Source organism: Mustelus asterias, chromosome 2 (genome assembly GCF_964213995.1).
Source record: "Mustelus asterias chromosome 2, sMusAst1.hap1.1, whole genome shotgun sequence".
Lineage (NCBI taxonomy): Eukaryota > Metazoa > Chordata > Chondrichthyes > Carcharhiniformes > Triakidae > Mustelus > Mustelus asterias.
In genome coordinates this window covers 151,747,351-151,773,291 of record NC_135802.1, presented here as the reverse complement: position 1 = coordinate 151,773,291, position 25,941 = coordinate 151,747,351, and the positions used below count along the sequence as shown (strand labels likewise).

Below are 25,941 nucleotides of genomic sequence, written 5' to 3'. Positions count from 1 at the left end.
AGAATTGGGAAACTTCCCCGAAAGTCAATCCACTCGCTTAACGTTTGTGCTGATGCGGGGTCAATTGTAGTGTATTCAGACAAGACAAATCGCATTGGTTGAAAAAAGGACAGGTGTTGCATTTCAAATGCTAACGCCATTTGCATCACCTATGGGGAATTGTATCTATTTCCCACATTCATATTACAACCACAAATAGTTCGTTTAATTCAATATTTAATCCTGCTATCAACCCTGCGGTCATTAATGGACAGGAATGGTGCACAATACTTCCACTTCTGAGACTTAGCATACTCCATTATTTGGTGCTGAAGGGTTATCTTGTCAATTTCACTTGGTGAAATACTCATCATGGATCACAGACCTCCGCCATCGCCTGATTTTAGCTACCTGCCCGGTTGTTATCCATACAGACATCCACTAAATGGTTAAATAACTAGTAAGTGGACACACACATGATAAATTGATGTCCAACGATTGCACACACAGACACATATATGAGATCCAGTTACTTGGAACAAGTTGGGACGTTACTAGATGCAGATTGCATTATAATCAGACTGAGTATCATGCGTGATAGTGAGAACGATCAACATTGGGAGCAATTTGCAACTATGAAGAAAGAGGTGGCGATTTCCCCACACTGTGTTAGAATTACATTTCCACAATACCTATTTTACACTATATATTCACATCGGAAACTATCGCATTCTGATATAATTCTTCCAATTTGTAGTCACTCGGTCCCAATTTCCTAGAATGAATCTTAATCCCATATCAATTGTTGTATAGCTTGAACAGGTAATTATCATAATATTAAACAAATACGTAAATTCTTAAATCTCGGCAAATGAAATGTGATTTCCTACTAAACAGCATCCAGAAACCACAGCCCCGCCATGTTATAAAGAACACAAATATTTTATATCGCCACAGTTCTATACACTTTACAGCGCATTCTCATTTCACATATATCCTAGTATCCAACGTTCTCAGTTCCCACTCAAACTATCCTCAGGAAAGCCCAAGTTATTTCACTATTCCAATAACTACTATGCTTAATTTTTATTTTACGTTTCCCAACCATCATTCACCTGTCATTAGTGATAAGCTCTCTTTTTTGTCATTTGCTTCCTATCAATTCGTATCCTGGGGCAGAAATCGCCAACGTCATTAACACACGGAGGGAAAAAAAGAGCAATTGAACAATAACACTAAGGTTGGCTATGGGTTTGCAGGCATTATCTGCACACTTCCCTTCCATTCGAATACTCCATATTGTCATTGGTTATATGCTTAGAAGCATACTTGTGATTTTCGATATTTCAAATATCGACACTTGTTTCTGGCTAAAGGTCGATTAGCCACAGTCTCATGCGCCCAAATACACCAAGAGTTAAGATTCTGAGACCCTTTGCCATTTTATTCAGATATTACCACCTCCTTCGCCCGTAAACATTTGGAAAACGATTGTGAATGGTATAACTTGGTGTAGGTTAGTTAAGTTTTCTTGTGTGAAAGCAACTAGTAATCCAGGAGCCTGTCTATTGCACTCTTCTTAAATATCCTTACCATAACTTAAACTGGACAATATTCACAGGGCTATTTATCTCAGCATAGACAGATGTCCAATTGGCTTGGAACTAATAACCTCGGGATAATTTTGCTTTGCTTGTACAATAGAATCAGGGTTACTTTCTTGTGCACCAACCGGTGTTATCAGTTTCGACCAGCCCCTAGGGACCGCTTCATTGTGGGCCATAGGTGCACCGAGACTTCTCTGCAAATCCAGCAAACCTCTCTGGCCGAGTCCGGAGCTTTGTGCCTCGGGCGCTCGATTTTTAAAATGTACCAAAAGGAACAACGTCCTGATCGAATTGGAAGGGGGGGCGGGGGGGGGGGGGGGGGTGCGGCGCAGTTAAAATAACACGGGGTTCGACTGTGGGGTCGTGCCTGCTATCTACGAAATGTCAGGAATGAAATCTGTTCGAACTCTACACCCATTCCTTGCTCCTCCAACCACACGTGTGTTTTCAAAACAAACTGTCGCAATGGTGTGTATACAGTTAATCACGGTGTCTAATATAACTCGATTAGGCCAAAGTGGACAGATTACACAGCCTCCCCCCCTCTCTATCCCAGTGACCTCAATCACGCTAGCTCAAGCAAATTAATTGCCATGTAAAAGGCAGCCATTTTTTTGTTTCGTTAACCGACTTTAATTTTTTCATAAGTCCCAATTAACTCCAATGTCGCTCAAGCTTCATGTATCGCAGTGTGAAAAGTTGCCGTGGGGGTCTTTAACAACAGTCACTATTGTCTAATACACTGGTCAAATGGCGCAACTCCTGCGGGAGCAGAGAATTGTCTTCCAGGATGTCTTCTTTAAATGTCTAGTCAACACTCGACCAGCCCTAATAAGGTATAATATGCGCTCAATAAATCTTCCCTCTGCCAATGCTCTTGTGTATTGTTTATGAGGCCTGTTGGTTGCTGTAATGGGCTCCTCTTATTTACTATACTGAGTTACATAAATATTCCCAAATATAATACAGTAATGTGATTTAAAGCTATGCCACTAATGTAATAAGTGCTTCCAAGTTCCAACTTCAAATGATAGATACTTCAATGCCAAAAGGCAGTGCCTCATTCTGTTTATTAGTTGACCTTTCAAATCTTTATTTTAACTACAGTTTGGGCTGCGGGTTCGGAACTCTACACACTGTCTTTACAGGACTGGAGTGTAACTTTATTAGCACCAGATTGGTTTCCGCCTAATCTTGAGGTGCACGTAACTATGGGTTAGAGAGTGACGCCTTTGTCTAGGCCCTACCTGGCTACACTTCAAGGATATATATTTTTTTAAAGGCCAACATTATTAATCAATACAAGTAGACAGCGGCCCCCTTTCATACTCCATCGCGACAGAAATGGAAATGAAGAACCCTTGATCTTTAAACTCCTTTAAAACTGTCCCGCGTTTCAGAAGTTCAATATAATATCTCCTAACCTTCTAAATGCACGCAAAAGGCTTCAGAAGGGAGCATAACGGGTCAGGGACGGTTCAATCTAGCCGCCTAAATTAGCAAAAGTGAGTTGATTCATTTGTTTTTTTTTTAAGAAACGCAACTAACCTCGGTAAACCGACTTACAACAGAGAAAGAGAACTGACAGGGAGAGAGAAAAAAAGGAGAATTGACAGAGAGAGAGAAAAGAATTGAGAGGGAGAGAAAAAAATAGAATTGACAGAGGAGAGTTAACAGAGCAAGAATTGACAGAGAGAGTTGACAGAGAGAGAATTAACAGAGGGAATTGACAGGGAAAGAAAGAATTGACAGAGAGAAAGAATTCATAGAGAGAGAGTTGACAGAGAGAGAGAATTAACAGAGGGAATTGACAAAGAGAGAAAACTGACAGAAAATTGAGACAAGGAGAGAATGAATTGACAAAGAAGGCATTGACAAGAAAGTTGACGGGAAAAAAAATCGAAAGAAAATTGAGAGGGAATTGACAGGAAAAAATGACAGAGTTGACAAGAGAGAGAATTGACAGAGACATTGGAAAGAATTCGCATGCGGTCTAATTACACTTTGATAAATCCCAAAGTTCACCTCGATTCAGCCAACTTTTAAGAAGCAAGTGGCAAACTTCACATTGAGTATACTACTTAATACCATTTTCAAACACTACTTTTTAAATATATATAAGGCCGGAGGCGAAAAGCAAGTTAAGAGAAATACTGTAAGAATTCATGTCTCTCCGCAGCGCAGACATCCCTTCAAATATATACATATCAGATTGGTCACAAAATTATTATTTAAAATCTAATGAGCTGAATAGCAGACATTTCCTTCATCCGCACAGTAAGGTGGCAGGAGGAGTCGCCTTTGACCATCACAGCTTAAAAAGGAGCTGGATTTATTGTGCGAATTTGGTGGCGTTAGCTTTTTCTAAAACAATCCACAGGTGATCCCTGTGTCCTTAAATCACAGCCTGGCCGCTCCAATTTGGTAGCAATCAAATAAGAAAACAATTGCAATTACTGACTAATTGTTGTCTTTAGATAGCAAGAGGCGATAAGGGGCATTTTTATCCGAAATGTCAACTGGGGCTGAAGATCCGTGCAAACATTTAGCTTCTGGAGCAGAGAGAAGCGAGAGAGAGAGAGGAAGGTGCGAAACGTTTTGAGGTTGGAGACGCCAGATGATTTTTTTTCTCTCATTAAGCTAGCAATTTAGTTTTCTGTCTGTACATCGGCAATCTTGAAGGGTACATATACCACTCTCCCCGGCAACGGTCGAAGCCAGGAGATGCAAAAACCCAAGGTGACACAAGTGACTAGTCCAGTTTCCAAAGCAGACGGGATTAGCACACGAATCGAATTGTCATTTATTTATAAACAAACAATGCAAATGCCTTCAGAATAAGGTCAACAAAGAGGAGTAAAGAAAATCGCGTTATACAATTTACCTTTTTATATATATATATATATACCGGAAGGTGTAACACATCATGAAGGATATTTAACAAGAACATTTCGAGGGAGCCTTTGGAGTTAGCACCGGGACATTTTCGGGAGGGGATTTGGTCCATGTTAAAAAATAATACCCGACTACAATTTCAAATAAATTACTATCCGACATTTACAGTTTCTAACAAGTCCCGGTCAGCTTGCTAAGAATTGTAATAGATTTGAGAGACTAAAGTGTAATATTTTAAACAACTTTTTTTTGGCAAAATAAAAACAACTTACGTTTCCTTTTGCAGTAACACTGTCCTTTATAACCAAATTGCAAATTGGACTTTGTTTTCTGTTTCTATGAAAATATATATATAAACACAGGGGGATCTGTGGCACAGACAGATCAAAGTTTGTAACCGTGTGTGAAATGTGTGTGTGTGTTTGGGGTCAGTACTTGCTGCAGTCGTAGACAAACGAACCTGAGGTGCGGTAAAGTGTCTGGGTCGGCGGAAAGGACACTTGACAACTGCTACTGCCATTGACATGTGCGGAGCTGACGCCGGAGTTACCCAGGCCGATTCTCTGCGACTCAAACATTTCTCGCACCGCGTGGTAGTTCTGCTGCTGCCCGGGGTACGGGCTACAAGCCAGGTGGCTGAGATCTCCGGCCTGGTTGAGGTACCAGGAGGTTAGGCGCCCTGCCCCAGGTCCCTCCTGGCCGTTGCTGGCGGTGCTGGGAGGGATGCTGTAGTCTGGCAAAGACTCCTCCACCGAGGTGGCCGACATGTGCGGCGCTCTCTCGCCCGAGTACAGGCTCATGTTGCAGTGGTAAGTCCCCGCGTTGCCCCCGCTGCCCGAGGTCAGATTGTGGCTGCAGGAGGAGCTGTAGACGGCAGGCTGGCTGGAGCTGTAGCTGAGGGATAAAGAGGGGGTTATTCCTGTCCTGGAGGAGGGCGCCAGGCTGGGGTTGAGTTCGGTGGAGGAGTGGGGAGAGCCCCGGAGAGATGTGACCATGTTCTCCACGCTGAAAGCCTGGGGGTGCGGCTCATGGCTGTCCAGGCTCAGGGACCTGTTGGAGGGGACACTGTGCGGGCTGCCGCTGGAGACGCTGCTGCTGTCCGGGCTCTCGATCTTGGGCACCATACTCAGGCTGGGAGAGGCCGCTAGCGGAGGCGAGGGGGCCCCGTTCTCCGTCTTGATCTCCTGGATCCTCAGGGTGTGCGAGTTGGCGTTCTTGTCCGGCTCCTGGGCCGCCTGCCGGGGCTCCTTGCCCTGCCTCTCCTTCTCCTCCTTCTCTCGCACCGCGTCCTTCTTCTTGAAGCGTCTCCTTCGCCTCAGGAAGCTGCCGTTCTCGAACATGTTGTAGGAGTCGGGGTCCAGGGTCCAGTAGCTGCCCTTGCCCGGCTTCTTATCGTCCCGGGGCACCTTGACGAAGCACTCGTTGAGGGAGAGGTTGTGGCGGATGCTGTTCTGCCAGCCTTGTTTGTTCTCCCGGTAGAAAGGGAACCTCTCCATGATGAACTGATAGATCCCGTTCAGGGTGATCTTCTTGTCCGGGGCGTTCTGGATAGCCATGGTAATGAGAGCTATGTAACTGTAGGGAGGTTTCACCATGTCCTTAGGTTGGGGTTGCGGGGTGTAGTGTCCATAGGATCTGGCCATGCCGGCGGCGTACTGTTCGTGAGCCGGGTGTGAGTACATGCCCATCGGAGCGGGCATCCCGGTGTAAGCCGGGCCCGGCCTGTAGTAATTCTGGTCGCTAATATAGGGCACAACACCCAGGGAGTTGGGACTGGAAACTGAGTAACGAGCTTGCATCGCTGCCTTTCCCCTCCTTCGCCAATCTGACTGCTTCCCTCCTCCGCTGTAATAACGACACAGTCACACACAGAGAGAGAGAGAGAGAGAGACTTAGCCCAAACTGTACAGAAAGTTTAACTCTTCGCTCCAAAACTTTTTTCCCCCCCTTTCAAATATTCTCCTTCTATCCGCGGGGTGGCAGACTGGATATTGAAGGGGTGTGTTGGGGGGGGGGAACCTTCTGAACTTTTGAGCATCCGTCACTTGACAAGACTTTTACGCAGTTTCTTTTCTCTCCTCTCTCGCTACACCCCCCTCTCTTTCCTCGGCCACAGCCCCACCCCCTGAGGCAACAACATCCAATTGACGCCTCTGCCTCTGGAACACCAGTTACTGCTGGTCCTGGCCACACACACACACACATCTCCCACAGCTGAGGTGGCGTCTCAATGCCCCATCCTCACTCCAAACCCCAGCCTCCCTCCCTCCCCACTCTATTCCCAAAGGTATGCCACTTACAAAATAAAGCAATGCCCCCTTTCTGGGTATTTGCCCCCCCCCCCCCATTCTCCTCCACTCTATCACTTTAAAAAAAAATTTTGGCCTTCCTGTTTTTTTAACGCTCTGCTTAACTTTAAAGATTAGAAAGAGACTTGTTATTAACCAAAGTGCAAAGTATCTTGGACACAAAGCATTTCCAATCCTGACAACAACTTGCCTCAGACGTAAATAAAACGGAGATTTCATTTCAAAAGGAGACTTCATTTTTTAAAAATTGTATGCAATAAAATAAGTATTCATTTTGAAAAATATTTCCAAGGTGTTCTCTATTCCCCCTTTTCCCAGTTGCTAATCTCTTAAATTTTCAGTTTGGAAAGCTAAAGGGTTTGTGGGACTTGCAATGTGGGAGTTGGAAGGGTTGAACCTGTCCCCGCTCGCTGGAAGTGTGAACTTTGTCTGCACGACTGGATTCTCCCCGGGTTCCCTCACACCACCGCCTGAGAGTGCATACAAAAGTGAGGCAAATTATCCTCCAAGGCAGTGTAAAGTCTGCACCGTTTCGCATGTTGAATGGAAACATTTTAGGCCGTAACATTTGCCCCCTCCCCCCAAAAAAAAATAAAACACCCTCACAGATTTGAAGTGTTTAAGATCCCGTTCGGCCAGCCGGGCTAACGTGTTAAATGGTGGCTCGGTGGCTCCCTTAATTAAATCCATTTCCAAACTGCTGAGGTGTGACTCCATTTGCAGATGTGTGTTAAACGGATTTGTTCAACTCTGCCCGTTTGGGACAAACGGGATTGTAAGGGGAGGTGAGAAGTGTGATTCTCGCATTCTTTGCTCCCCATGCCCAGGCTGGATAGGTTTGGGGGGGGGGGGGGGGAGGTGGTGGTGGTATTGCCACCAACTATGGACGCTCAATTTCGTTCCCTATCAACAGGTCCCGGGTGTTCATTTTTTCTTTGGAATTAATTCCGATTTTAATTTTACACAACACCGGCATGAGAAAGCAATGCTGTATCGCCTTCTCCAGCACCCTTGGGTTGCTTTTCCCTCGGAATTCGTGCGAATGAATGCAATAAATGGGGTTTATCTTTAAAATATCTTTCTAATTGACGTTTGGCATCTGTGGGTTTTATTTTAAATCCATTATTAATTATAAAACTGTAACATAATGGTCCTCCTAGAATCATCTAAAAACACAGGCGGGGAACTATCCAAATAGAAATAAATTTATTATAATGGAAAATGTATCTGTATTCCTATTCTGTAGCTGACATCTGCGGGTCTGGTCATCGAGTGCTGAGATAGCCCGCAACTATGATCGATTAGCTATTGAGGGTTGAGATACCTCCACATACTTGTAATCGATTGGTTATCGATATCTACGAGGCGTGTGCCAGTCCTGTAATAAATCCATTTCAAACTCCTAGCTCATCCCCAAGATGCATTTACAAATAACCGGATCAGAGTCTACACCTTCCTCTCTCTGAGAACGTTTTTTAAAAATACATTACTGGAAACACGACTACATGGAAATAACGATCAATTTCTATAATAAATGCAACAATTTCTAATGTTAAACCAGGACTTGAAGCATCCGAAGCATGGTTAATTTTTTTTTAATCGTAAAGACAGTATTGCTCTAGTGAGAAATCTGAGTTCTGGTGGATACATGTGGATATATTTTGTAATACTTCTGCATGGAATAGTTTTAGATCCTCCCCTGGTTGAGTTGCGGTTTTTTTTCCCCCTCTGCTTTCGAAGTGACTTTACTCCCTGGGTACAATGCGATTCTTTGTATTCCGTTCAGGACACTGCAGGTGGACCCGACTTGTTCTTTGGGCCATTCTCCACACATGAAGACCTCAACATGAACTTTATTCCACCTCCGGCTATTTGTACAGCAAGAGCTTTTGCTTCGCGATCCTGCCTTCACCACACTCTCTCTGCAGTCAAAAATAAAGTCCACATTTTGAACGGAACCACTCCATCCCATTCATTGATTTCTAAAAATATATATTTTAATAGGATAGTTTAATATTTAAATCACCTATATAAAAAAGCGTAATTTAAAAGAATTGACAGCAATCGAGATTGAAAATATTTACTCAGTGTGGCTAATGACCTTGGAGATAATGTAGCTTCTTAATTATTCTGAAATGCTCCAAATATTGTGCTGTATTTTAATATAACACAATGTTTTATTTTACTAATATTGGGATTATATATAATTGTTTATTGTGACACATTACACGGGCTAGTTGTGTTAATATCAGACTGCTTGTCGCCGATGTCTAGGCGATTTTAAATTGTGTTACAAGAGTAAATCGCCAGTGAAAGTCAAAATTTCAAATTCCTCCTGTGTTTGGGTATCCGTGACGCTTTGTTTGTGTTTGATACGGTCTAACGGGGACGTCTAAACATGACATGAGCAAGACACTGACAATTTAAGTTTAATGGGGCACATAGCTTCATCCCATGGATTTTTTTGCTCAACCAATTCAGGAGTTAAAGAAAGGAGCGAGATCTTCCGTCAATCTTCCCAGCGAAATGTTTAATTCGAACGGTCACAAAATGTAAAACACGAGTTTTTTTTTGGTAAATTCTCTCTGTCGGGTAAAGACGGGCACGTCAGAGTTGTGAGCGAGGATGATGCATGCGAAGAGAAATTGATGGCAACGAAGGCTGCCATCCATCCCTGTATCTCTACCGAGGTCCCTCCTCCGTCACCTACAATTCTAGCTCAGAGTATTTCACTGTTAAAAAGTTCTGTACAAATACACAGAAAAATATTGAAACTCTCCTACTGTTTGACTGAGGGCAGCTGGCAATGATTTGCCGCTGCTTGCTTTGAACAGCAGCCGCTGGATGGGAAATTCCTCCCTCTTTATATTTTTTAATGATTGTTTATTCGGAGAATGGGGACTGGGAGATCCACATCATTGTTTCCCCTGGTCATTGTTAAAGACACACATTTACGATTTTTAAAAAACCTTATATAACAAATCATGCAAGTGGAAAAATAAGAGGTAATATAAACTTTCCTGGACAACAAAAAATCAACCAAATTCATCAAGTCAAAAGTCACACCTTAGATTTATAAATGTGAGTAAAATTCGGATATATTTTTTATAAGATTCATTGCGATTTGCGTCATTCCATATGCCTCGCATATAACAGGGCACCGCATTTACCAGATTTTAGATTAATAGGAGTACACACAGGTTTGAACATAATGATGTTTCGGAATACCTCTAGAATTGCAAGCGTTTCTGCAGAATGTTGGTTGAGTGAGAAAAACATCGGGTGGTGGTGGACTTATTTACTCTTTATACTAATTTAAAGCTCTTTGTTCCCACAACCCAGAAACCCGATAAAAATCTCGAGTCTGCTCCCGTTGGCTGTGTGAACTACACTTCGATGTGCGCTTAGAATGCAAATCAGGGCTGATCCCAATACTGTGAAAATAAACCCCAGTCTAACACTCCAGGAATTGAAGTGGGGGGGTGGGGGGGGGGGGGGGCGGTGGTGGAAAGTGACCTGTGAAAGATCAAGTTAATTAGAAGTGCGCTGGGCACACAGATACAGTATTTCAGTGTAATGTATATGTGGCAGTACTTAGGCAAGCAAATTTTGGAAGCAAAAATAGAGGGGGGAACAAAGAAAGTCTTAAAAACTGCAACAAAATATTCTTACTTTCTGTGAGGGTGACTGTAATGTAAGAAGCTCTATAAGATGCCGGCGGTCCTGATATTTGTGTTGCGATTGAGCAACCCTGAATGAACTTTTATCTCAGGGTTCATTAAAGACGCCCACACGGTCCTCACTTTAAATTTATTATGAAATATTTGGGAAGTGTTTGAACAAGGGACTGCCCTTTGTGGCAATTTACTGATTCACAGGGGCAAAGCCACTCGCAGAATTGGATTAGCGTAGCGCACACAAGGCGATGCCTTGCATGGAGCGCTCAGTGTATGTGGAAGACAGAAAGGACACCTGGACGTGTGTGAATGTTCAGACTGGAGCCGCAGCGTGTACCCCAGGCGCCCTCTGCAGGACACAGGCCGTCCCCCTGTTCTCCCCGGCTATACAAACACCTTCCAGACCCGCCAGTACAGTCAGTCCAAACTTGCACAGGCATTATATATATAAACTTATATATATATATGTTTAAGTTTATTTATTAGTGTCACAAGCAGGCTTACATTAACACTGCAATGAAGTTACTGTAAAAAAAAGGGCAAACGTTTGAATTATCTGGCACCGCGCGAACGTAATTCCGATAAAAAATGTAATTACAGAACACAACAGCACACAAACGCTGAAACACCACTCCTATCACAAACCAGACATCAATAATCCCATCTTCCAAAAGCATAAAACGAAGCGAGTGCCTGTTGCAGCAAAAGGCAAAGTGAATTAAACTTTTCAAAAGCTCCACTTGGGCAATAAACAGCCAGATTGAAATTCACAACTTAATTTTCTTTTCATTATCATTCACACCCCCAATTGCATTTTATCCAGCGTTGTGCCGCCGGAGGCGAAGAACTAACATTTATTTACACTTGCCCAGGTTGGTTCCGATTGCCAGAATGAGCCCACATACAAGTCGATTACAGGATCTGCGGCGAATCCTTCTCATTAACAATGAAAGGGCAATCTCAATTATAATACCTGTTCTGAGAAAACACTTCAAAGAACTTTACCAATGAATTACAATGAATATTAACAATGTTGAATACACAATAAATAAAACGCTATCTGGTTGGAAACGACATTATGTAATAAAAACTTATGGCTTGACGGATGTAAATTGGTCATAAAATCAAAAAGAGATTGCTGATCATTTTAATAAGAAGCATGAATGTAGAGATGGCGGCATCCGGAGTGCTTACATTATAATTTCCCACAAACAAGTTAATAACAACACGACACAAATTAAATTCGGTACCACAATTCTGTGTGATCTCTCATGTTGATGTATGAATTTCTCTACTGGCTTCCGATTCCCAGGAATTAATTCCACCCCCCCCCCCCCTCCCCCCATCGAAAAAGGTGAAATATGTTCAAAATAATTGCGAAATGAATAATGAACTAAAACCCCTTGCTTTCGAGGATTAGAGACTTTTTTTTTATACAGTAGAACCGCAGAAGTGGGTTACTGCCTGGTATCCGATGGGGGTTCTGAATGTTATAAAACATCTACCCGGGGTTTCTTGTTTTTGAATGGATCCGAAGCGGCGGAAATCGCCGTGGTTGGGGAGTCACGCTTGTTTAATAGGAAGCTATTCAAATCTACAAAAATCAGAGAGAGGGTTAACAAAAATCAGGAAATGGGCAATAAGAACGAACATTGATGCAGACCAAGTGGTTCATGTGAAGCAGGGATGACACGGCGAGTGTCTCCTGGCAAATTGCGAACAGGGTAAACAGTAAAACAAAATGAAATTATGGAGATATAAAAACTAAAGGGGCGTAATATTGAATGGAAATGGTTATTCTAAAAATTAAACACAAGCAAATTAGACATATGTGAATTTTATACATTTTACCAGCCAATCACTTCAAATTACATATTTACCATCTTTAATTTAACAAGAAACTAGTTTCCAGATATGCGAATAGCTGTTCCCATTTCATATGTACACGAACACGCAATTGTGTGTGTACTTATATTCATATCTAGAATATATAATTGTGTATATATACATATTTGTATTTATAATATATAATTGTGTATACATATATCGTATCTATAATATATGTGTACATATATTTATATCTATAATATATAATTGTGTGTATACATATATTTGTATCTATAATGTATAATTGTGTGTATACATATATTTGTACCTATAATATATAATTGTGTGTGTACACATATTTGTATCTATAATATATAATTGTGTGTATATACATATATTTGTATCTATAACATATAATTGTGTGTACACATATTTGTATCTATAATATATAATTGTGTGTATACATATATTGTATCTATAATGTATGTGTACATATATTTATATCTATAATATATAATTGTGTGTATACATATATTGTATCTATAATATATGTGTACATATATTTGTATCTATAATATATAATTGTGTATATATACATATATTTGTATCTATAATATGTGTACATATTTGTATCTATAATATATAATTGCGTATATATGTATCTATAATATATAATTGCGTATATATGTATCCATAATATATAATTGTGTGTATATACATATATTTGTATCTATAATATATGTGTATATATATATTTGTATCTATAATATATAATTGCGTATATATATGTATCTATAATATATAATTGTGTGTATATGCATATATGTGTATCTATAATATATGTGTATATATATTTGTATCTATAATATATAATTGTGTATGCATATATTTGTATCTATAATATATAATCGTGTACACACATATTTGCAGCTATAATATATAATTGCGTGTGTATACATATATGTATCTATAATATATAATTGTGTGTATACATATATTCGTATCTATAATATATACATATTCGCACACTGATATATTTTAAATGCCCAAGCATTTTCACTTTGTTCCCTAAATGAAAATAATGTTTTATAACGATGCCAAAGTATTGGCGGCAGCGGTGGGAACTCCGAAGAACCCAACGAAAATTCGCCTCTTGGGGTTTCAGTGATTATCTGACTTTATATTTTAATTCTATATCTAAGTGTTTCCCTGTGTAAATCATGGACGCGTCTCACAAACAAAAAATATAGCACCAACCAAGTCAATAAACCGATCTCCCCCCTCCCGCCCCATTACTGAAAATCGCCGCGAATTCTGGAATCAAGGGATTATTTGCCCCGGCTCTCCATATTAATGCAAGAAAATATCCGCTGAATCAGAAAGCGGACTTTATAAAAGTTTGTTAACACCGCGACTTACGCCAGATCCCCGGGAGTGAAGGTGTGTGTGTGGGGGGGGGGGGGGGGGGAGTGGAGGAGGAAGGAATTTGTACCTCAGGATCTTTTGAAAAATACCCTTGTACAAATTGATGGGACGTGCACTGCAAGGTGTAATACTTGTGACTGGTATATTTGTCGCGAGTATCTCGGTGTCCAAGCTTTCTGGGACCTCTGCAAATAATTAGCCACCTTTTTAATTAGAGAGCCGCCGAGCCTTTCCTGACATGACATTGTTTAAAAAAATGAGATTCGATTATAAATTAAATTAGATAAATGTCTAAAACTCGCAAAACCATCTAGATGCTCAAAATAGACGGGACTGCAACGGAGGTTCGGTTTGATTAACTTGTCTTTTGCTCTTCGAGCATCTAGGGTCACGCACTTTCCAAATTCGGGGACGATACCGGCGCGATCTTCGGAAGCAGTATAGATCAATCCACAAACAACAGCACCAAACACTGTAATTACTTTGTAACATAAATGAAATGTTGCCTTTTTGTTGGAGCCAGCCGTCTGAACCGCTAAATGGCACCATCTAGTGGAAGTCAGGCACATGGTCGGACTGATGGGACAGGAGGTGAAAGCGGCTCCTTCATGCAGGGGGAGAGGGAGGGCGCAGTTTGAACAGGAACTGAGCTGAGGGTGCTGTGAGCTACTTGCTGTCTGCCGAGTGCCTGAAACTCACCGTCAGTGGCCTTTCGTTCACCTCTCCCTTCAAGCCTGCTCACATTTCCAGACACTTGATGGCCAAACACAGTCAAATCTGACAACTCTCGATCCGTGAGCCACAAGAAGCCAAACCTCGTTATATCCCCTCTCTCACCACCCCAACGTGACCTGAGTGAGATTAAGTTTAGCGGAAAAAAAATCAATTCGAATTCTGAAATGAAAACTAAGTGATTGACACAGTGGGATGGAGCCATGCGCGCCTACAGACACAATTTGACAAATTTACATAGTGTGGACATAGTTTGAAAAGTGTGGGGTTCACAGCTAGAGGTGTAACGTGAATGGTTATGGTCTAATTATTTAACCGAATCCGCTTCATCGCTGTCTAATCTCTTTGGACCCATAATGGCTACAAAAAGAGTACATCCAGTCTGCTGGGACATGTTTTCCTTGGACTACAGTCACGCTGAGATCAAGGCTTCTATGTTAAGGGAGTAAACTGAGATTGTGGATGGTGGCCTTCCCATTTGATTTATAGTCTGAATCCAATGTTTTTTTTTGACTACATTAGGGCAGTGCTACATAGCGGCGTGAGATAAAAAAACCCAATGGCTTTATAAGGTTGGCATATGATTAGAGAATGCCTCTCTGGAAGATGAAAGTATCTGAGAAATGTTTATTTTCTTTCTTTTCCCGGATCCAATCTTGACACAGGGTCAAGGATGGGTCAGCTAGCCGTTGCCACTGGAAGGTGCGCACAGCAGGACTGGTCGCCGCTGCTCCCTTTCCAACAAGTGGGAGGCCAGCGTCAATATGCTCACTGGGGATTGGGGTGAACCTCAAGAGAACTTATCCCCAAAATAGATAGGCAGGCCAAACATGTGTCTGGGATTTTACCGGCACATCCGTCCGAGGTTCATAAGATCCCATCCAAGGCCAACGGAGAATGCCATTCTCCGAGCCTTTCCCGCCCCCGAATCAATGTGGCCGGGCCAGTAAAATTCTGGGATGGCAATGGATCAGAGTAAATACTATCAGTATCAAACTGAGATACTCTTTTTGTAGTTTCTGAACTAAGCAACAAATGTTTATGGGACAGATCAAACATCAGGAGGACAAGACAGGGCCACCAGTGTGATTTGATATCGGTTGGGTCACAATATAAATGAAAAGGGCACAGCCGTTGTGTAAGAATTGTATACCTCCCCCCATCCTTTTGTGCCTACAAAAATAGGCACCGGATGAATATCATTAACTACGATATATTTGCTGGTGTTTTAAATACCCACAAACATATTTTGAACAGTGTCTTGTCCTTTAGAAGATCGGTTTGAAAACTGTTTTCCTGAGCTATGCACCAGTCACAAAACACCCAGCTTCAGTCGTTGATACATGATCAGGACCATCAACCATTTGCTATTATTCAGTGGTAAAACCCTAGGGAATATACATCAAGAAATGGAGGGTTAGGGGTGACATGTGCACGGATAATCGTAATTTCCAAGATTACTCTGGTTAAACTGTGAACAAGGAGCAAATCAGCAATTATCCCCCCCCCCCCCCCCCCCGCAGACAATTTTAACAGAGGGAATTAGCCCACAGTTATATGGCCTTAGAAAGGCTGGTCTCATTGCAAATTACATTACAATGCCTCTCCATTAACTGTTGGATAGTCCTCGAGTAATGTTTGTTTCTCCCAATGTGAGATGCTCAAAGAAGGCCATTCAACCTTTTCCAACTGGTCCAATTACTGGTCCGTGGGGCAGCATGGCGGCACAACGGTTAGCACTGCTGCCTCACAGCGCCAGAGACCCAGGTTCGATTCCTGGCTTGGGTCACCGTCTGTGTGGAGTTTGCACGCTCTCCCCGTGTCTGCGTGGGTTTCCTCCAGGTGCCCCGGTTTCCTCCCACAGTCTGAAAGACTTGCTGGTTTGGTGCATTGTCCTGAACAGGCACTGGAGTGTGGTGATTAGGGGAATTTCACAGTGTTATTTTCATTGCAGTGTGAAAGTAAGCCTTGCTTGTGACTAATGAATAAATTTTAAAAAAAATAAAACATGGCTGACATATATCTATTTCCATTTACCCACTTTTCCTCCATATACCCCAATACCCTTTCCTGGAAGAAACCTATCCATCCCAGTATTGAAAATTTGAATTTATCTCGCAAACATTAACCTTTGTATGAAATACTGCTTCCTGATTTCACGCCTAATTTCATGATGTACCTGTCTACCAGCCTTTTGTGATTCATGCACTAGGACACCCAGATCCTTCTCCACTGTAGAGCTTTGCAATCTCTCACCAATTAGATAATAAGACTAACTCCAATTTTAAAATTCTGCCTCCTTGTTCAAGATTCCCGATAAAAGGAAATAGATTATCTGAATATACCCTTCAAATCCTTTATCGTTTTAAAGTCCATCATTAGATTATCCCTCAGCCTTTGAAACTCAAGGAAAAACATACAACATACAAACATATGAACTTGGAGCAGGAATAAGTCACCTGGCTCCTCGAGCCTGCTCCGCCATTCATTAAGATCATGACTGATCTGATTGTAACTACAACCCCACATTCCTGTCTATTGATAATTTTTCACCCCTTAGTTAATCAAGTATCTATCCAGTGCTGTCTTAAAAATATTCAAAGACTGCTCCGCCTTTGAGGAAGAGAGTTCTAGAGACACGCAATCCTCTGAGTGAAAAAAATTCTGCTCACCTCTGTCCTAAATGAATGACCCCTTATTTTTAAACAGTGACCCCCTAGTTTAAGATTCTCCAAGACGAAACATCCTCACCACATTTACCTGTCGAAACCCCTCAGGAACTTAAAGGCTTTAATCATTCGCCTCATACTCTTCCAAACTTTAGTGGATACAATCCTAATCTCTCCAACCTTTCCTTGTAAGGCAACCCATACATCCCTGGAATTAGTCTATTAAACCTTCTCCAAACTGCCTCTAGTGCATTTATATCTTTTCTTAAACAAGAAGACCAATACTGCACACAATATTCCAGATGTAGTCCCACCAATGTCCTGGACAACTGAACCTCTTTATATTTGTACTCAATTCCCCTCACAATAAATGATAACATTCTATTAGCTTTCCTAATTATTAGGACACCCAGTTCCCTCTGCACCTCAGAGTTCTGCGATCTGTCAGCATTTAGATAATAAACTTCTTTTTCATTCTTCCTGCCAAAATGGTTAATTTCACATTGCCCACATTATTCTCCATTTGTCAGATTTTTGTCCACTCATTTAATCTACCTATGCCCTTTTGTAGCCTCCTTATGTCCTCTTCACAATTTTCTTTCCTACCCATTTTTGTGTTGTCAGCAAATTTAGCAACCATACCTTTTGATTTGATTTGATTTGATTTATTATTGTCACATGTATTAACATACAGTGAAAAGTATTGTTTCTTGCGCGCTATACAGACAAACCATACCGTTCATAGAGAAGGAAACGAGAGAGTGCAGAATGTAGTGCTACAGTCATAGCTAGGGTGGAGAGAAAGATCAACTTAGTGCAAGGTAGATCCATTCAAAAGTCTGACAACAGCAGGGAAGAAGCTGTTCTTGAGTCGGTTGGTGCGTGGCCTCAGACTTTTGTATCTTTTTCCTGACGGAAAAAGGTGGAACAGAGAATGTCCGGAGTGTGTGGGGTCCTTAATTATGCTGGCTGCTTTGCCGAGGCAGAGGGAAGTGTAGACAGCGCCAATGGATGGGAGGCTGGTTTGCGTGATGGATTGGGCTACATTCACGACCTTTTGTGGTCCCTTCAGTCCCTTCATCAAAGTTATTTATATAAATTGGAAAAAGTTGAGGTCCCAGCATTGATCTCTGTGGCACACCACTCAGCACATTCTGCCAACGAGAAAAAGTCCCATTTATGCCAACTCTCTATTTCCTTTTAGCTAGCCAGTCTTCAATCCAGGTTAATATATTAGCTCCTACAGTTTGCACCATGAGCTTTTATCTTACAGAATAATCTTTGATATACCTTATCAAATGATTTCTGGAAGTACAGTACATCCACTGGTTCCCCTTTATCCATGGCACATGTTAATCCTTCAAAGAATTCCAATAAATTGATTGAACATGATTTCCCTTTCACAAAACCATGTTGACTCTGCCTGATTGCCTTGAATTTTTCCAAGTGCCCTGCCGTAACATTTTTAATACTGTCTTCTAACAGAGGAAAAGGTGTAAATTGTCCAGCTCCCCCGCTCTCCCAAGCTTATTCCAACTATTTAATCAGGTCCTGGTTCCATCCACTTGCCTTAGCTCTATATCATTAATACCTTGGTCTTGCAAAATCTATATTTCCCAGGTTTAAAATTATTAAGCACCTGCTGTTATTTTATATGGATGTAAATTCCACATGTTTGCTACCCTTTATGAAACACTTGTGACTGGTTCCAATGAGCAGTAACCCCAACTCCTCAATTCTACTCTCCTGCCGATCTTCCTGTCCAGGGTACTTGTTGTGGGTTAAGGTTGCTGACTTCTTTCCTGTTCCATTCAGTCTTCTCTTCACTGACTCTGTGGACTTTGCCAGTTGATCAGTGATTGCTACATCTTCTCCCAGAATTGTCCATTAACCTGTGAAAAAATGCTAGCACCCTTGACCTTATTGTGAATGATTGCATCAATACCTTCTACCCTGGGTATATCTTACACCACTAAACCAAAGAGTGGTCCTTGTCACCAAATCTTGCTTTGATTTGTCCTACTCCTTCTACTTTGAACAACTCATCTTATTCGATGTCCCTCACCTATCCATTAGAATTCCCATCCTTTTCCCGGGACCGGGGTTCGATTCCCGGCTTGGATCACTGTCTGTGTGGAGTTGGCACATTCTCCCCGTGTCTACGTGGCTTTCCTCTGGGTGCTCCAGTTTCCTCCCACAGTCCAAAGATGTGTGGGTTAGGTGAATTGCCCCTTCGTGTCAGGGGTCTAGCTAGGTTAAATGCATGGGTTCATGGGGTTAGGGTCTGGGTGGGTTGTGGTCGGTGCAAACTCGATGGGCTGAATGGCCTCCTTCTGCACTGTAGGATTCTATGATTCTGTGATCTGTCCAAATACCATGCCAAGTTTCTCAGTGAGTTATCCAGAACTGGATGAGCAGACATATCTTCAAATAACATTTTGGAAAAGTACCACAAACTCTGTTTCCTGGATGCTGATTCCATCTCCTTCCTGAGCTACTGTCTGAGACTAAACCAGACTGTACACAACTCAGCATTACATTTGATCTTGAACTGAGCTGCTGATCCCATTTTCTCTCCATCATCATGATTGCTTGCTTCTTCCTCCATAATACTGCCCATTTCCTGCTCCAACCCATCTACTGCTAAAATCCTGATCCATTCCTTCATTAACTCTAGACTGTTATTTCAATATTCTCCTGGCTGAATTCCCACTTTCTACTCTCCGTAAATGTCAGCTCATCCAAAACTCTGCAAACAATATCTTAACTTGTACTAAGCCTCTTGCATTAAGGTGAATTACATTAGCTTCCAGTCCGGCAATGCTCGAATTTAAAATTCCCCTCCTATTGTTTGAATCCTAACATGGGCTAATTTCTCATGATTTTAGTGATCCGTCCCAGCTCCAAAACCCTCTGGGAATCCAGCTGCCCTCCAATCCTGGCCTCTCGATGCATTGCCTCTCTCCATCACTCTACCATTGGCTGTGCCATTGGCTGTTCAGTCCCTACATTTTGAAATTCCCTTCCTGTCTCTTTTTTTTCCTTGCCTCTTTTAAGATGCTCTTTGAAAGCTACCTTTTTTGATCAAGCATTGGTCATGTTCCAATGGTGGTTGGATTAATGACTGCCATTGGTTCAAGAGAGGCACTGTGACATAGTGGTTAGCACTGCTGCCTCACAGTGCCGGGGACCTGGATTCAATTCCTGGCTTGGGTGAATTGCCTCTTAGTGTCGGGGGACTAGCTAGGGTAAATGCATGGGGTTATGGGGATAGGACCGGGGTGGGATTGTTGTCGGTGGTGCAGGCTCGATGGGCTGAATGGCTTCCTTCTGCACTGTAGAACGCTATGATCTATGATCTTCTATGATCTAAGAGCAGAGGGATCCAGATCTCAGAGATACAATCTCCCAAGGAACTCTGGTCGGAGTGCATCAATCTCATGTGAAAGCAATGCAGATGGGTTGACAGACACAATTGAGATGATGGATAATTGAGAAGAGTCCAGTATCTGCAGAAAGTAAGGAGTAGCAGAGGAATTTAAGGGTCAGATGCACAAGTCCTAAACTAGAAAGCATAGGGACACAAAAGCTATCAGGAAGGCTAATGGGATATGGGTCTTTATCTCAAGAGGATTGAAATACAAGGGGAGGAAGTGATGCTTCAATTATACAAAGCATTGAGCTCTGCAGTATTTTGACACCATTGCCTTCAGTTCAGGGCACCACACCTCAGGAAGGATATCTTGACTTGGGTGGCATGGTGGCAAAATGGTTAGCACTGCTGCCTCACAGCGCCAGGAACCCAGGTTCGATTCCGGCCTCGGTGTGGAGTTTGCTTGTTCTACTCGTGTCTGCGTGGGTTTTCTCCGGGTGCTCCTATTTCCTCCCACAGTGCAAAGATGTGCTGGTTAGGTGGATTGGCCATGCTAAATTGCCCGTTAGTATCAGGGGGATGAGGAAGGTAAATATGTTGGGTTATGAGGATAGGACCAGGGTGGGATTGTTGTCGGTGCAGGCTCGATGGGCCAAATGGCCTTCTTCTGCACTGTATATTCTATGAAATGGGTACAGCACGCATTAGTCAGAGTTCCACAAAAACTCAAAGGGTTACATTCATGAAGTTAAATTGCCTAAATATATGTTGCATTTGCTTGATCTTAGAAGGTGTGAGTGACCTAGCGGATTGTAACTGGTAATCGCAATTATCGATTGAAATAATGAGTTATTCTGCAGTTCTTCTTACTCACCCTCACAAATATAATTTTTTTTCTGGGCAAAGCAAAGATGAGATTCATGGATGGCAAAAATCATCAATCTTCAGTAAACATGTCCATTCAAATAATCATCCAAAACATTTTTTAATGTCAAATTTCTTTGCTATTTTTCAGTTAGTGGTGAGCAAGTGGGGAGGTCTTGTGGCACAGTGAGTAGTGTCCCTATCCCTGAGCCAGAAGCTCTAGGTTCAGGTCCCACTCAGGTGTTTCATGGCCATGGGTGGTGCGTTCATAACATGGCCAAACAGGTTAGTTATCGGCTTCCAATTTACTTGATGGCAGGTGGTAAGAGGGAAAGTTTCCTGGTCAGCCATACTGCAGAAGGCAATGATGTGAAGATGCCGGCATTGGACTGGGGTGGGCACAGTAAGAAGTCTCACAACACCAGGTTAAAGTCCAACAAGTTTATTTGGTATTATGAGCTTTTGGAGCACTGCTCCTTCATCAGGTGAGTGGAGAGTTGTGTTCACAAACAGGGCATACATAGACACAGACTCAATGGCAAGATAATGGTTGGAATGCATTATCTTGCAATTGAGTCTATGTCTATATATGCTCTGTTTGTGAACCCAACTCTCCACTCACCCGATGAAGGAGCAGCGCTCCGAAAGCTCATGCTACCAAATAAACCTGTTGGACTTTAACCTGGCATTGTGAGACTTCTTATTGTGCGGAAGGCAATGGCAAATTGCTGCAGTACTTTGTCAAGCATAATCACAGGTCAATCCAAAGGAAATCTGTGGTTGCCAAGTTCACCCTCCTCGGGCATGGTACACGGAAGAGAGGGATAACTAGGCAGTGTGTTGGACCTGAGCATTAGACATCTGAATTTCAAGGTGTAAGACACATTGCAAGTAATTGCATGTTGATTCTAAGATGATATACTCGAGGATAAAAGACTTGAGCCATTCTCTGTGGCAGGCTTCATAATCCATTACAGAAGTCAAGCAGGGCCCAAAGCTTCTAGCTTCAAATCCAGCAGTCAGCCTATTCGTTAGTGGAACCTGGAGAATTAAAGTTTATTTATTAGTGTCACAAGTAGGCTCACATTAACACTGCAATGAAGTTACTGTGTAAATCCCCGAGTCACCATACTCCTGCGCCTGAGGGAAAACTTAGCATGGCCAATGCACCTAACTATCACGTCCTTTGGACTGTGGTAGGAAAGTGGAGCACCCAGAGGAAACTCACACAGACATGGCAAGAACGTGCAAACTCTGCACAGACAGTGACCTAAGCCGGGAATTGGACCCGGGTCCCTGGCGCTGTGAAGCAGCAGTGCTAACCACTGTACCACCATTCCACTCTTAGATCTGAGGTTGAGATTCTTCCCATTTGACTGTAAATAAATCTCTTATGTATAAGTTGGCCCTGGCTACAAAAGCAGGGTAAAACTGAGCAACATCATCTGCTGGGAGAAGATGTGAGTTCCAATGGTTTAAGTTCTGATTGTATCTCTGTGGACAGGTGGAGGTATTTACCATGTGCCACATCCACCTAAGTTCTCTGTATAAGTGATGCGCTATTCAGACACGAGGCTCGAAGCTCAGTAAATGAAAGGCTTTTATTTACTGTTAACGAAGCTACCAGAACTTATATACACTATCCCAGACTGAAGGGGTCCCGGCCAGAGCAGGGACTCTTATACCTCTCCCAGGAGACGGAGCCCGACTGGGATGTGCCACCACACTACAATACAAAGGTGTAACAACCCCACCCTAACCCAACAGCAACAATAGCACAATCCAACAGTAACATATGTACATCCTTGTAGTCTTGGCCAGCCCCTGGCTCAGCACTATCCAGTGGGAACCAACGATGGTTCACCACAATAAGGAAGCAACCAAACTTTCTGTGCATGGATTTCTCAGGCTCTTACATGTGGCGATGGGTTTCCATGCATGTCAGATACAAAGTTTTTCAAAAAATTATTTCAAACACTAAGAATCCCCTTTCGAGTGGAAAACATACTCAAAGAAGGCATAAGGCAAAAACAAATCTAATTTTTATGTGTACACAAAATTATATAGTGATCATGGATTAGGCCAGAAATTTAAAAGTGAATTTGAGAGTTAGGAATTTGAGAGTTACCAGCAGTGCCCATAACTTTAGGCAATGTTTTATTCAAAGGCAATAGGACGGTAACTGCAAAAATATTGGGGACCACCTTTCTTGGGGATAGTTTGTACATGTACAGACTCCCAAGGAGATACAGTGATCTGGGTATAAACTCAAAGGCACAGAAGTTGTGAATGATGGGAGAGATACGATCAAGACCAAAGGTTTTATTGGAAAGCAAGAAAGTGCAGGATCTGACAGACCTTGTCAGGATAATAATTGCTGTTGGCCATAATGTTAAAATAGAATGGAGCAATTGAGAAGGTTAGTCATTGGAAGGCCTATTTATTAAGGTTTTTTTTAAGGTTTATTTTATTAGTGTCACAAGTAGCTTACATTAACACTGCAATGAAGTTACTGTGAAAATCCCCTAGTCACCACACTCCAGCACCTGTTTGGGTACACTGAGGGAGAATTCAGCTATGCACTTAACCAGCATGTCTTTACAACTGTGGGAGGAAACCGGAGCACCTGGAGGAAACCCACACAGACACGGGGAAAAAATGCATTCTCTGTACAGGCAAAGACCCAAGCCAGGAATGGAACCTGGATCCTCGGTGCCGTGAGGCAGCAGCACTAACCACTGTGCCACAGGGCTGCCCGTTTAAAACTGCACCAGAAACATCAATTATCTCTTTGCAATAGCTAGCAACTGCGTTATCAGGATGAAAGGAGAATTCGCAGAAATGAGAAGAAACAGATTTGGCAAGAGATGAGATGGAATGGCTGCTGGAGGGGCAGGAAGAAAACACTTCTGCTTCTTTTCCATCGACTTGCATTTAGCAGCTTTGAAAATGGGTTGGCAGTGCTGTTAGCAATGGTAATGTCAGCTTTGAATGCTACAGGTGTGATCAAATGCAGAATGAGAGATTCTTGGAAGCAAGCTGCAGCTGCTGACTGGCAGGAAGGGAAAGAGAGCGAATTGAAAGATTCCTTTTCTACCTGCAGTCGCCTTGTTGGTGTGGAAAGAAGGGGTAGAAGGAGGGTAAATTGGGAAAAGCAACAGATGAACCAGAGAAACATGACAATTAATTCTTGAAGTTCACTCCAACTGGCCATACAAGATGGGATTAGCTCTGGGTATGATTTGTAATCAAGGGTTACGCAGGAGGCAGATTGGAGGCAATGGTCAGAGGATTCAGAGGAGGAGAAACAATGCAAATGTTAGAAATGGAGGGGAGGAAATTGGATTACCAGCTGAATATCAATGTAAGTGGCCTCTTTGACAAGTTGCTCATTCATTGATATTAGTTTTAACTTGGTTAGTCAAAGAAGAAAAAAATTAGTCCTTGTTGATGATGGGCAATGACTTTTGCATCTTACTAAGCAACTGGCAGGTAAGCTTTCACTTATCCTGTTTTTCTTTGTCTTTACATGGCTATTTACACTATCACTTTTTTTATTGAAAGTGTCCGTTCATCTGTGTCGAGCATTTTCACTGATGATCTCTCGGGCAAGTTCCTGTGTACTGCTGTGGCAAATCTTTCATTGTTACCATTTGGGGTATTGTCTCTTAACACGCCAAGATACATTTCTGGGGTAGGAGTTTATGTTTTGGGCACAAAGGACAAATTGTGCCCAGAATTGTGCTGGTTAAGTACGATGTTAATGTTTCCAAACAGCATAAATTTCCATCATCACACTGGTAAAATCTTCAATGAAGCAGCGTCGTCGGGAAGAGTAACAGAATGTGATATTTACCCCCCATTTCGATTCGAAAGGGGTTTTCCTTGATGTATTTAAGAGTGATAACCGAGTTCTCTTTTATTAATACAGCTGTAAATAAACATTTTTAGGAAGAGTGTTCACATGAGCAACCAAACTTAAAATCACCGAAAATTGACTAAAAAAACTATAATGTGGGGATGCCGGTATTGGATTGGGGTGGGCACAGTAAGAAGCCTCACAACACCAGGTTAAAGTCCAACAGGTTTATTTGCAATCAATTTGAAATTGGAATTGGAAATTGGATAGTTGGAATTTATTTGAAAGCTTGTGATTTCAAATAAACCTTTGGACTTTAACCTGGTGTGAGATTTCTTAAAAAACTATAATGAACCATTTAGTTGTTTAATTACTATTGGGCAGTTTTTTTAAGGCAAATTAAATATTTTTGTTGTGAATATTTTTAAAAAACATCTTATTCATGAAAATGAGTGTAGTTTGAAGAGCTTTCCCAAATCAGCACAGACCATAGAACCTTACATTTTAACTTGCGGATGTGGCCAGTGTTTTGGGCAGTTCTGGGTGAATTGGATCTTAATGCGGTGTAAAAGATCAGGGCAGACACAAAGGCAAATGTTCTGTGGTGGAAACACTGGGGTTTACAGTTCCCCAATCACTTGCGCTGGACCCACTCCAGTCGTGCTGTTCCCCCTTGCCTGTTGACCGTGAATGCACACCTACCCTCCTCATAGCAATTGCTCAAT

The 25,941-nt window shown here is 42.1% G+C and overlaps 1 protein-coding gene across 2 annotated transcripts in view; it reads right to left on the bottom strand.

Moving 5' to 3' along the window:
• Nucleotides 1–6,557, bottom strand: part of LOC144479592 (forkhead box protein C1-B-like) — a 31,234-nt gene extending 24,677 nt beyond the window's left edge. For both annotated transcript variants that reach the window (XM_078198504.1, XM_078198496.1), the window contains exon 1: nt 4,942–6,557. In XM_078198504.1, coding sequence (XP_078054630.1) covers nt 4,942–6,280 — 1,339 coding nt within the window. In that variant the 5' untranslated portion in view covers nt 6,281–6,557. The remainder of the gene's footprint in view (nt 1–4,941) is intronic.
• Between the last annotated feature and the right edge of the window lie 19,384 nt (nt 6,558–25,941).